Consider the following 13,273-nt stretch of genomic DNA (forward strand, 5'->3'; position numbering starts at 1 on the left):
CTCAGAGGCAGTGGGACATGGGAACCATAGTAAAACCCAGCAGTGGAAAGGCTTCGTTTCTAACAGCGTCAATATAAATACCCTTTTGGAAAACCTGTACAGCCCGAGCTTCTGTCAACCTCCCAGCGACAGAACCTGAATAACGTTTAATCAAAAACAGAGCTTGCGGCTGGTGGCTGTTCCCCGGTGCTCATGGCTCGGGGGGTGGGGGTGGGGGTGGGGTTGGGGGAGGGGGTGGGGGGGGCAGTGCAGGGTGTTGGGGGACAGTGGGGAGCAGGGTAGGGTTTTGGTGAAGCCATGGTGGGGGTCATGTTGGTGGTGGGCCATTGGTGTACCGCAGCATGGGGTAGAGGGAGCGGGCAAAGTTGTTTGCCAAGGCACAGTTGTAGTCTTCCTGGCTGAAGGGGATGAGACACGCCAGAAGCAGCAGGAGGAGGATGAGGAGCTGGAGAGGGAACGCTGCCTGGAAAACCCGGGACAGGAAGGATCGAGCCTTCGAGACTCCCCGGCCCCCAACTTCTCCAACTCTGAGGAGGCAAAAACAAGGAAAGCGTTAGTCAGTCAGCGAAAATAAATCCCTTCCACCACCACCCCCCCCACCACCCCCACACCTCCCAGAATCTTCTGTTCCTCCCCAAAATTATCTGTGCAGAAGGAGGTTATTCAGCCCATCATGTTGGTGTTGGCTGTCCCACTGGTCCTGCTCTCCTGCTCTTTTCCCCAGAATCCAGCAGATTTTCATCTCAAATATTTGTCCAATTCTCTTTTGAAAGTTCCTATTGAATCAGCTTCCACCGCCCTTCCAGGCAGCACCTTCCAGTTCACAACAGCTCGCTGGGTCAAGAAGAATTCCTCATCTCTGCTGTGGTGTCTTTGCCAATCACTTTCAATCAATGTCCTCTGGTTCCTGACCTCCAACAGTGGAAACAATTTCTCTTTATTTATTCTACCAAGCCCTTTTGACCACCTCTGTTAAATCACCTCTTAACCTTCCCTGCACTAAGGACAATCCCAGCATCTCCAGTCTCTTCACATTAATAACCCTGGAGGGCAGTGGGTCAGCTACTGTGAGGAGCCACAACACAAGAAGCTCAGGAGCACCCAGGATACTGCTAATCACTTAATGAAGATTGACACTCCCTCCACCACCGACACACAGTGACAGCAGTGTGTGTACCATCGACAAGATGCACTGCAGCAACTCACCAAGGCTCCTTTGACCTTCCAAACTCACGACCACTACCACCTGGTAGACACATGGGAACACCATCACCTGGAAGTTCCCTTCCAAGCCACTCACCATCCTGACTTGGAAATATATCTCCATTCCTTCACTGTCGCTGGGTCAAAATCCTGGAACTCCCTCCCTAACAGCACTGTGGGTGTACCTACACCACGCGGACTGCAGCAGTTCAAGAAGGCAGCTCACCACCACCTTCTCAAGGGCAATTAGGGATGGGCAATAGATGCTGGCCTTGCCAGCATTGCCCATGCGTATGATGGTGAGATGTCAAGGATAAAATTAACCCTTCAGTTCCCAGCTAACAAGCTGTTCTATGTCTTGTTGCCAAACTGCAGAACAGGCCAATCAGTGAGGTCTTCAAATATTCACTGAATTTGTTTCTGAAAAGGACGTCTCTTCCCTCCTGTATTTACCCCCTTAGAGTCCATGCTCATTTCATGCCCAGACTGGAGGCTACCAACATCCACCCATACCCAAGACCCCTCATAGACTTCAGGACCCTGCCCCACCCTCTCAGCTCCCCCAACGGGTCACACATTTGCTGCTTTGAAAACACATTTACCTCTTCATGGAGACACCAGGTGCTTTATCCATTTTGACCTCTCTCCGGCCCTGGGATGAATCAAAAAAAACATTTGCAACTCAAAATTGAACAGTATTTCCCATTGAAGGGAATCAAACTTTGTCTCTTGGGGGCTGGAACAAGTCTGGCCCCACGTGAAAACCAAGTGGACTGGCTGGGTTAGGAGAGGCCCCTTGACATAAACACGACCCTGGGAAACACGTCCCAGAGTTACCCAAAAATGATCAAAACAACTGAACACGTGTCCCAGAGCTGAAAGGGGAAAAAAAACTGTCTGGACTTAGCTAGGAAACTCGAATCCCACCTCCCAGCGTCACCAGCTCTCACCACAACCACACAGAAGGAAATGTGCGATGGAATTAAGGAGAAAAGACAGCATTCCACAAATAAGATACAGAACAAATAGACTCTGGGACAGCCCAAGCCACTACTTTAAAAAAAACTCACAAATAGGATGTAAAAGATTGATAATTTAATGAATTTAACCCGAGAACATAGGATCTATGGACATGAATAGAAACTGCAGAGTGCAGCAGACTGTACAATTTTATAATGTAAATTTAGGAAACCGGCAATTTACATGTATTCTAACTATTTTATGCTGCAATTATTGTAATTGTGCAATCATTTTATCATCTTATATTCTTTTATTTTAATGAGTTTAGAACAATATGATGAATTGTGATCACCTGTTTTGTTTGCATCATCATCACAATTTGGTACCTGCAGCAATGAGACTTTTCAATAAACCAACTATCCAAATATAGCGGCTGGTACAGCACAGGGTAGATACAGAGTAAAACATCCTCTACACTGTCCCCATCAAACACTCCCAGGACAGGTACAGCACAGGGTTAGATACAGAGTAAAGCTCACTCTACACCGTCCCCATCAAACACTCCCAGGACAAGTACAGCACGGGGTTAGATACAGAGTAAATCTCCCTCTACACTGTCCCCATCAAACACTCCCAGGACAGGTACAGCACGGGGTTAGATACAGAGTAAAGCTCCCTCTACACTGTCTCCATCAAACACTCCCAGGACAGGTACAGCACGGTGTTAGATACAGAGTAAACTCATTCCACACTGTCCCCATCAAACACTCCCAGGACAGGTACAGCACAGGGTTAGATACAGAGTAAAGCTCACTCCACACTGTCCCCATCAAACACTCCCAGGACAGGTACAGCACGGGGTTAGATACAGAGTAAATCTCCCTCTACACTGTCCCCATCAAACACTCCCAGGACAGGTACAGCACAGGGTTAGATACAGAGTAAAGCTCCCTCTACACTGTCCCCATCAAACACTCCCAGGACAAGTACAGCACGGGGTTAGATACAGAGTAAAGCTCCATCTACACTGTCCCCATCAAACACTACCAGGACAAGTACAGCACAGGGTTAGATACAGAGTAAAGCTCCCTCTACACTGTCCCCATCAAACACTCTCAGGACAGGTACAGCACAGGGTTAGGTACAGAGTGAAGCTCCCTCTACACTGTCTCCTTAATTGAGTTCAAGTCGCAGTGCAGATATCTGAGCCCATAATCCAGGCTAACATTCCCAGTACAGTACTGGAGGACATTGTCAGGGGCGGTCTGTGCACCCCAAGCCCTGTCTGCTCACTCGGGTCAATGTCAAAGATCCCAACCCGCTATTTTGAAGAAGGTGTTCTCCCTAGTCTCCTGGACAATATTTAACATCAATATCACTAAAATAGTTCATATGAAAGTGAAATATTGCAGATGCTGATAGTCTGAGATAAAAACAGCAATTTGGCAGCATCTGTGGTGGGGGGTGGGGGGCAGAGCAGAGTTAACGTTTCAGGTCAGTAACCTTTCTGCTGCTCTCTCCACAGATGGTGATTGTATCCAGCATTTTCTGTCTTTATATCACTAAAACAGCTTAATTGTTCATTCACCTCAGTGTAGACACTGGGATCTTGCTTTGTTTCCTACACAATAGATGCAGTGCCCGAGTGTTATTGACCGACTGTACGTTTATCTTTGTTTGGAATAGGAGGAGTGTGAGTGCCAGTTTGCAAGGGTTCACCTTCTGCTTGGGGATCCTGTATCTAACACTTACCACAAGTTGCCGGAGTGGGGTGCTGCTCCTTGGAACACTGGAGAATTCCAACTCATCAACAGAGATGATGGAGTCCTTGTCCTTAAAACAGAAATTCCAATGAGAATGGGAATTAATTCACCGAACTCTATGTTACCTTATTTCTGCAACTCATGGGATTAACCAGAAAATGGCCTCATTTTACTAATGTGTCCCTCAGGAACTTAATGTCACTCACCGGGAACTGTGTCAGTAAATCTCTGACACGCTCAACTCACCCGGAAATGTGTCAGTAAATTCCTGACATGCTCACTCACCGGGAATATGAGACTCCCTGTGGTTAGGGAGTATTTATGAATTCTGTGTCTAAAGTCAGATTAACAATTCAGATCTCACCCTACCAGAATCCCAATCTGGCCATCTCCCCACAATGTTTCTTAAAGCACCTCGGTTAAAGAAATACTCTCTAACCACAGTCTAAAACCTTCCCTTCTCATCCTGACCTTGTGACCCCAAATCTGGAAATCTGAAAGTGCTCAGTATACCTCAACAACCTGTTCCCTTTCTGTCGCATGTGTAACTTTGATCTAAAATATCCGCTTTCCATCAGGTATGTTATTTGTTTAATGGTATATAAATATAACAATGTCTGTATAGTGTATAATACCTCAAATGATCTCACCTCCTGGAGATGTTCGATGATGCCTGTCTCCAACAACAGAGGCTCCGCTCACTGCTCTCCCCCACACTTCCTCCAGGATCTTAATGCCCCAAAATACCCCACCCCTCCCACTCCAATAACTTTGCCCATCATCCCCCTACGCCCCCCCACCCCACAACCCCTCACCACGACACTCAGACCCTTCGCTTCAGGGGGGTATCGGTGGGAGCCTCAGTGCCCAGTCTCCGAGGTGTGAGGGCAGGACCCCCAGCCCCATCCCCTGGTGCTGACTCACCAGCCTCTCGTTGACAGTCTTCAGGTCGGTCACAATCTCCCCGAGCAGTAGCTTCAGCCTGTTCCCGATCACATGCACCTTCTCCTTGGCCTCCACACACTCGGCGACCACTCCCTGCTCCAGCAGCTGCCTGGACATTTCCTGCAGGGCATTTACCTGGGGCTGTTTCTCCAACATCTCCGCCTCCAGATTCTGCAACCAAACATTCCCAGCTTCCCATTAGGGCTTTTCAGCAAAGAGAGAAACAGCCTGTTCAATGGTACAACATGTGGGGGAGCAGGGCTCAGCCTTGAATTAGATCAGGATTGATACAGGTCTATGGGGAGACAGCGGGGCAGTGGGATTAGTTTGGGATTGATACAGGGCTATGGGGAGAGAAAGGAACATTGGGACTAGTTTGGGATTGATACAGGGCTATGGGGAGAGAAAGGAACATTGGGACTAGTTTGGGATTGATACAGGGCTATGGGGAGAGAGTGGGGCAGTGGGATTAGTTTGGGGATTGATACAGGGCTATGGGGAGAGAGTGGGGCAGTGGGATTAGCTTGGGGATTGATACAGGGCTATGGGGAGAGAGCGGGGCAGTGGGATTAGTTTGGGATTGGTACAGGGCTATGGGGAGAGTGCAAGGCAGTTGGATTAATTTGGGATTGATACAGGGCTATGGGGAGAGAGGGGGACATGGTCTGTGATGTTGCTTAATTAACTGCCACTGTTTACCATCAGCTCTTTGCGATGCTGTGTCAGAGTCTGGAGACTTAGTCCTGGGTTACTGAGCTGTACCAGTCCACGCCGCCTCTCACAGTTGGCCAGCCACATCAGCAGCGAGTGGGTGGTAAGATGGAAATCCTGCAGCCGGATAAAGAAAATATAATCACAGTGAGTTGAAGTGCAGCTGAAAGTCAACTAGCGAGGGTTCACCAGTTTACCATGAGATTAGTGAGCCTTTCGGACCCGGAGGATTATCTTGGATTACCAGTCAGTAGCATGTTGGCCTCAGCACCTCTCAGCTGGACAGAGAGACGTCGGCAGAGTCTCTGCTCCTGACGCTCCTCCAGAGACTCCCAAAGCAGTGAATGGTTCTGAGTGTCAACAGCAGCAAATAAGAGCAGAAAACCTGCTCTTTCGTCTGAAATCGAGTAAGTCGAGTGATTGAGGGGCCAGAGGGATTGGACTAAGAGGAGTGATTCTGTAAACGGAGTGTGTTCCCACTGGAATGGGGAAGGTTAAGAGGTGATCTGATTCCTGCTGTTTTTAGGATTCTAAAGAGACTGGATAATGTTGACCAAGAGCAATTGTTTCACCCTGTCCAGAACTGGAGAACCAGAGAACACTTAAAGAGGGAAATTGAAAACCAAGCTGAGGAAACAATATTTCAATGAGTGAGTGGTCAATCTATGGCACAGGCTCCCGAGGGAGATGGTTAGTATCGATTCATTCAAACGTAAATGGGATAGATTTCTTTCAGCAAAAACATTTTGGGGTTGAATGTGTGAGTACTCAGGGATGTGACGAGTGGAGAGTGGAGCATATCCGGAAGGAGCAGGTGACTTTGGTCTGGCAAAGGGTGACACTACTGAGGCTGCATTTGGAGAACGAAGGTGCATTGATGGCCCTGGAGAGGGGGGTGGTTTGGTTGGAGAGGAGGGGGGGGGGGGGGGGGTTGCGGGGGTGGGGTGGGGGGGAGTTTGATGCCACCAGGGCAGCAATTGCTGCCATGGGGTGGTCCTTCTGTGGGTCATGGCGCGCCCCCCCCACCCCCCGCCGCTCAGCTGGGGCCTGTTGGGAGGCTGCCGGGGTGGTAGGACCCGTCCGCCATTGGCAAAATGGCGTGGCAGCAGAAAGACACTGGGCACGCCCTGGCACCATTTTGCCAGCCTGTCCTGGGAAATTCCAGTGTGTGTGTCCCGGAGCCACGGATGGAGGTTGATCGCCGTGATGAATCCATAGCTCCGTTATCATTGAATCATGTGCTATCAGCCTGGCCAATGGTGAAACTGATCAGTTCTCATCCAGCTGTTGCCATGTTCTTCAGTCCAAGTGTATTATTTTTAGTCCAACCTTTTGACAGCAATATTTAATATCAAAGAGAGATTTTTTTTATTGCGCCGTTGCCTTCAGTGTTTTACAAGCAAACAACTGAAATGTGTGCTCTGTTATCCCACAGGCAAACACAGTAATATTCCCACACAGCCAGATCGCACAGACAGCTAGTGAGATATTCACAAGGGAGGAATGTAGGCCAGGCCAGCTGGTCCTGTGGTTCTCCAATAAAACCAGGAATCTGTTAGGCCCACTGATGACAGGCAGTGCAAATCAATTTGTTCCCCCCAGGTCTCAGCACCAATCGAGCTGGCCCGGGCTGAAGATGGCTGCTTCCAACCTGACCTCTGACCCCCGAATCCTCTCCATCATGTTTCCCTCCTTTGGAGGCCTCTTCCTATCTCTTGGACTCAGCAAGGAGCAGCGTCTGTCTGCCCCAGGTCCTAGGCATTGCATCAGCAGCCCACCATTCAGAGTCTCAACGGATCCCGTTACCTCATTTTTGGGGGGAGGCGGGGGGAGGGGGTTGTGGGTCAGACTTCAGAGGGTGTCACAGCTCCTCTTACCTGGCACTGGATGAGGGCAGCCTGTAAGGACATTCTCCATAGCTCCAGTGTCTGTGCTGCCTTGTTCCAGCTCCCATTCACCTGGTGCAGTTTCTGCTGTAACTCCTGGACCTCGACGCTGTCTGTCTGAAGGAACTCCCGACTGTTCAGGTTCGCAGAGATAACCAGGGCCTTGTACTTGTCAAGCTCCTTCTGAATGCTCTGCGGAAACAAGAGGCGAGAGGCATTTTCACACATGCGCAGTCACCATTCAGTCTGAGCCCAGCTCAGTCCAGCACTCCCTGGAATTATAGATTAATCCTCAAGATGCTGCTGAGAGTAACCCTGGAGTAAACTCAGAGGGGCATTAAAACATGAGAAATAGGAGCAGGAGGAGGACATTCGGCCCCTCGAGCCTGCTCCATCATCCATCAAGATCATGGCTGCTCTGACTGTGGCCCCAACTCCATTTTCCTGCCTGTCTCCCATGACCCTTGACCCCCCGTCTAACTCGGCCTTGACTATATTCAATGATTCAGCCCCCACCTGCTGTCTGGTGAATACCGAATACTAACTGACAAGAATGATTTTCTATTTTCTTTGCAGACTTTCATTTATTAATTATAAAAATGTTGGAATGGTAAAAATGCTGTATGATTGACAGCCCAGAATCAGCCAATAAGTGACAGCCTCCTGGCTTTGTGGGGTGGGGCTTCGAGGGTGGCCATACTGAGTAACCAATGGCAGGGGTGTAGGGACAGGTCATATCGAGGAGGGATTTGTCAGGCAACCAAATGTGGTGGTGTGTTGGGTAATGCCGCAACCTCCTGGAATACTGCAGGACAGAGTCAGTAATAATATTAACAAACTAGGTCTCACTGCCCACATTCACACACAGGACCCTACATTGGGTCAAATTCCCAACACACCAACTGCCTGACTCCTCTCACTAGGATCTAACTCAGCCTCTCCCTAGACTCCCTGCACCAGAGTGAAGAGCTTCGATCTTCGATCTGACCTAATGAATCATTTTAAACGCCTTGATGGGATTCCCCCTCAATCTTCCAACTCAAGGGACGGCAAGCCAAGTTTATACAGTCCATCCTAATAATACAGGCCTGGTGTCATTCTGCTGAATCGAAAGTGTATTTCAGGTCTGATTATTAAATGAAGTGGGCCATTCAATGACCAACACAGCCCAGGGGTGTTATGGGTCAGGTGTCCAATTTACACGTCTCCATCTAAAAATTCTCATCTGTGATTTCAGATCCCTCCATGGCCTCACCCCCCTCCCTATCTCTGTGATCTCCTCCAGACCCACAACGCTCTGAGATCTCTGGGCTCCTCTAATTCTGGCCTCTTGAGCATCCCCAATTTTAATCGGTCCACATTCACGGCCGGGTCTTCAGCTGCCAGGGCCACAAAGGCCTGGAATCCCCCTGCCTAAACCTCTCTTTTTCTCTCTCTCTCCTCCTTAAATCCTACTCTTTGATCCATCTTTTGGTCAAAGCTGCTCTGATATCGCTCCACGTGGCTCAAAGTCAAACTGTGTCTGGCAATCAGTCGCTCCTGAGAAACTTCTTGGGATGTTTTACCTTAAAAGGTGCTAGATAAATGTGATTGTTTTTTGTTTTTCATGGATCTTTGAGTTAGGCCCAGACTTGCATTGCCAAGCATTGTCGTCTGAGAGCTCGTCGAACAGCTAAAGGATCCTGCAGCTGCATCCCAGGGGAAGAGCCAGCGGGGTGGGGGGGGGGGGTGCGGTGGGTTTGGCACTGGCCAGCAATGTTCCTCAACTGAGAACCCCCACAGACCTTATCATCGGGCGAAGACCAAGGGCCACGATCCCCAGCAGGACGCGGGTTTCGGTGCATCGTCACACATCTGGACTAAGTTTCAAAATATTTATTGTGATTTATTGTAAAGTAGGTTTATGGGTGTGAGCGTAGTTGGTTCTGTCTGCCTGACTTAACTAAATTAGGGTCAGATAGGCTCGAAATTATCAAAAGAAGTTAGGGGTAAAAGGCATTTGAAACGTTAATGAGTAAACATGGATGTTAGGGTGTGAAGGAAATTTGCATTTTTAGATAAGCGAAGGAGTTGTTTGGATTTCAAAGGGATGGTGGGATGTTTACAACCAACAAGATAAATAGGGCAAGGTTATTATGTTCATTTTTTCCAAAAGGTACTGACCATATTGGCGACATGAAAGATTTTTATATTATTTGGGAAAAGGACGTTTGCAAAGACATATAGAACAATGGAATTTACAGATTAGAGAGAGAGAAACATATACAGAGAAGGAAGGTGATGTTGTGGGGGCCATGTAAGATCTAACAGGAGCGTGTGAAACAACCTCGGGGAAGCCTCCAGCCATGTTTGCAAAAGTCTGCTGTGTCCAGTAACTAAAGTTGGAGAAAAGCCTTTGAAACTCCACTCAAGCAGGTTCTGTGGTAAATTTGCTGGCTCGCTATTTAAATTTAAACTCTATTTTGGACTGTTGCCTTAAAGGGGGTGTATAGTTGGAGGTCAGGTAAGTTAGGAATTTGGGGAGTTGTTATATTATAACTGTAATCTTATGTATGTGCTCAAAATCTTTTCCTTTGTTAATAAATGTTTTAAATTAGTTTTTAAAATCCCTAAAGGTGTTAGTGGACTCATTACCTCCAAATTCAGCTAACAAATTTTCTCGTAATAACTACAAGTTACAAAACCGTTGTGATAGCTTGGCCAAATTTCCCTTGCGGATCTGGTCCACCTGGCACACATCACCAGCGGTGTCATAAAGCAGGCACAGTGCACGGCAGCAAGTCTGACCACACGTGCTCTGCTCCGAGCGTCTCCTCCAGCAGTTAAAGGGCTCGGTCATCCTGACATCAGTTCCCCGACTTGAAGAAAAAGAAATGGCGCAAAATCCGGATCAAGTGGCCGAGGAGCAAAGCGCCATTTTGGAGAAGAGTCCGAGGCAAGGAACAGGGTGAGGGGACAGGGAGACGTCTCATAGAGAGAACCCAGGGTGGCTGGGAGGGGTCCCAAAGAGAGAGAGAGAGAGAGACAGACAGACAGAGAGAGAGAGAGAGAAAGGCAGAGAGAGAGAAAGAGAGAGAGAGACAGAGAGAGAGAGACAGAGAGAGAGAGACAGAGACAGAGAGAGACAGAGACAGAGAGAGACAAAGACAGAGAGAGACAGACAGACAGAGACAGAGACAGAGACAGAGAGACAGAGAGAAAGAAGCAAAGAACGAGGTTCCAAGTAGTGTCCTGTTTGACGTGGCTGAAGAGCTGAGGTTGTGTTTGTGAGTTGGTGCTGGAGCACAGATTCAGGAATCCAGGAGAACAGAGTTTCAGGGAATGAGATTGAAACCCTGTGAGGTGAACCTTTGTTGAGGCAGTTCAAGTTGGAGTGGCTTTTGGAGACAATTCCAAGGTTAGATCTTCAAAGGTCAAGACTGGAATCCCTTGTGAGAGAGACAGAATTTCAACGAGATTGGTTAACTCACAGTGTTTACTGACATCGGGGTGGGTTGCTGAGAAATCCATGGGATCCAGTGTGGCAATCTGATGAGTAATATACCTTTAAGAAGAATGTTACAATGGAAGATCACATGATCTTAGTATCCAATAGCAGAGTAGCGCGGGCTACCTCTGCAGTTAGTATTCAGTAGCTAGTGGTTGGAGTAGTGTAGAGATAGAGTTTGAAGTGTTTTCACATTTAGTTGCTGTTGAGTACCTTTGTAAATAAACATAGCGTTTCTACCTATGAAGTGTCTGCTATTCAACTCTATCATTATTACCAAATCAGCCATCCCTTACAATAAGTGTGCACACAGGATCCAACAAACTGGCGATGAGGTATAACTTCTGGTATTTGTCACTTACTGTGCAATGTGGTGTGTTGGACCACAGTTTGCCTGTTAATTCACATGTACCTCATTTTAACCCTGAATGTTAAAGTATAAGATAGATATTGTAAATTGTTTTATCTTTCTAACCTTGTGTAGTAAAGTGTCGTGAAAGTATAATAGTTGTCTTAATATTTTTCTGGTTTATTGTGAAGTAGGTTTATGGGGGTAAGTACAGTTAGGTCTGTCTGTGTGTGATTTAACTACATTTGGAGTTAAGTAGATTGCAACTTTTAACTCATCAAAAGAAGCTCGGTGCTTGACATGCTAATGAGTAAACGTGGATTCCGGCTTAGCATGTAAGGTGTGAAGGGAATTTGCATTTTTAAATAAGTGAAGGGTTGTTCGGATTTCAAAGGGATTTTAGTCTGTTTACAACTAGCCAGATAAGCAAGGCTAAGGAATGTGTTTATTTTTCCCAAAGGTTACTGGCAATATTGGCAAGACAAGAATGTTATATATGAGAAATACAGTTTCAGAGACATATGGAACAATAGAATTTACATATTAAAAAGAGAGAAACATATATGAGGGAGAATGAATGTGTAAGGAGAAGGGCATGTAAGATCTAACAGCAGTGTAAGACATAAACTTAATGAAGCCTCCAGCATTTGTGCATACGTCTGCTGTCTAACATAACTGAAGCTGGAGAAAAGCCATTTGGAATTCTACTGTCCAGGGTGTTGTGTTAATTTGCTGAGTTTGTTTTGAATCTAAAATCTATTTTAAGGGAGTGTAATTGGGAGCCAGGTTAATCAGGAATTTTAGGAGTTATTATAGTCATAATTGTAGTCTTATGTATGTGCTTGACATCTTTTAGTTAGTAAATAAATATTTTAATTTAATTTTTAAAAATCTCTAATGATCTTGGTGGGCTTATTGCTTCCGAATTCAGTGCACACATCTCATAATAAACACAAATTGCAAAACCGTTATAATAGTGCGACTGAGGTTCCCTCGTGGACTGGGTCCACCTGACACACATCGTCTGCCACCTTATAACAAAATGTTACTTTGTTTGTTCAAAATCCATGAAATCTTGTGGCTGTATCCTCTTAGCAAGTGTTCTGGATCTCAAACTTTGTCTATTTTAAACAAAAATGTTATTAGTCCCTAACCAGATCTCACTAAACATTTGGGGTCTGGTCCAGAACCACAACAATATTCAGAGCAACAGTTCCATTGAGCTCAATTCCTCAACTGGCCCCAAGCTTCAGGTACTCACACAGAGACTCCGCAGTTTCTCCTCGATGCTGGGAAGCCTGGTTGAGGGCTCGAGTTCCTGAGGCTGATTGAGGGACGGCTCAATGCGGGTCAACCAGGCCGAGATGTCGTCAAGGTCAGAGTTCAGCTGCTGCCATTGCTGCAGGTTCTGCTTGATGAGCAGTTCCTCACTGAGAGCCTGGGCATGGAACAGATCCCAGCGCTCGATTCCTGCGCACAACAGCATTCTGTTACTGCACATCCTACCTGTGCACCATAGCCGCACACAATGGCAGCCCAGTACTGCACAAATTGACACTGTCACCACACAACCTTACAACGCATCATAACTGTACACTATAACCGCGCACCATTACACACCCACACACACTCACACACACCCACACACACTCACACATACTCACACACACCCACACACACCCACACACACCCACACACACTCACACACACTCACACACATTCACACACACCCACACACACACACACACTCACACACTCACACACACACACACACACTCACACACACACACACACACTCACACACACCCACACACACCCACACACACCCACACACACTCACACACACTCACACACACTCACACACACCCACACACACTCACACACCCTCACACACACGCCCACACACACTCACACACACCCACACACACTCACACACACCCACACACACTCACACACACTCACACACACC

General features: G+C 47.3%; 1 protein-coding gene across 2 annotated transcripts in view; it reads right to left on the reverse strand.

The window, feature by feature from the left end:
- Positions 1-242: 242 nt before the first annotated feature.
- LOC121292608 (nesprin-2-like) overlaps positions 243-13,273 on the reverse strand; it is a 54,145-nt gene continuing 41,114 nt past the window's right edge. For both annotated transcript variants that reach the window (XM_041214794.1, XM_041214793.1), the window contains 7 exons: positions 12,566-12,774; positions 7,460-7,660; positions 5,571-5,699; positions 4,851-5,042; positions 3,916-3,996; positions 1,806-1,855; positions 243-527 (listed from right to left, as the gene is read on the reverse strand). In XM_041214794.1, the coding sequence (XP_041070728.1) occupies positions 308-527; positions 1,806-1,855; positions 3,916-3,996; positions 4,851-5,042; positions 5,571-5,699; positions 7,460-7,660; positions 12,566-12,774 (1,082 nt within the window). In that variant the 3' untranslated portion in view covers positions 243-307. The remainder of the gene's footprint in view (positions 528-1,805; positions 1,856-3,915; positions 3,997-4,850; positions 5,043-5,570; positions 5,700-7,459; positions 7,661-12,565; positions 12,775-13,273) is intronic.

Source organism: Carcharodon carcharias, chromosome 20 (assembly GCF_017639515.1).
Source record: "Carcharodon carcharias isolate sCarCar2 chromosome 20, sCarCar2.pri, whole genome shotgun sequence".
NCBI lineage: Eukaryota > Metazoa > Chordata > Chondrichthyes > Lamniformes > Lamnidae > Carcharodon > Carcharodon carcharias.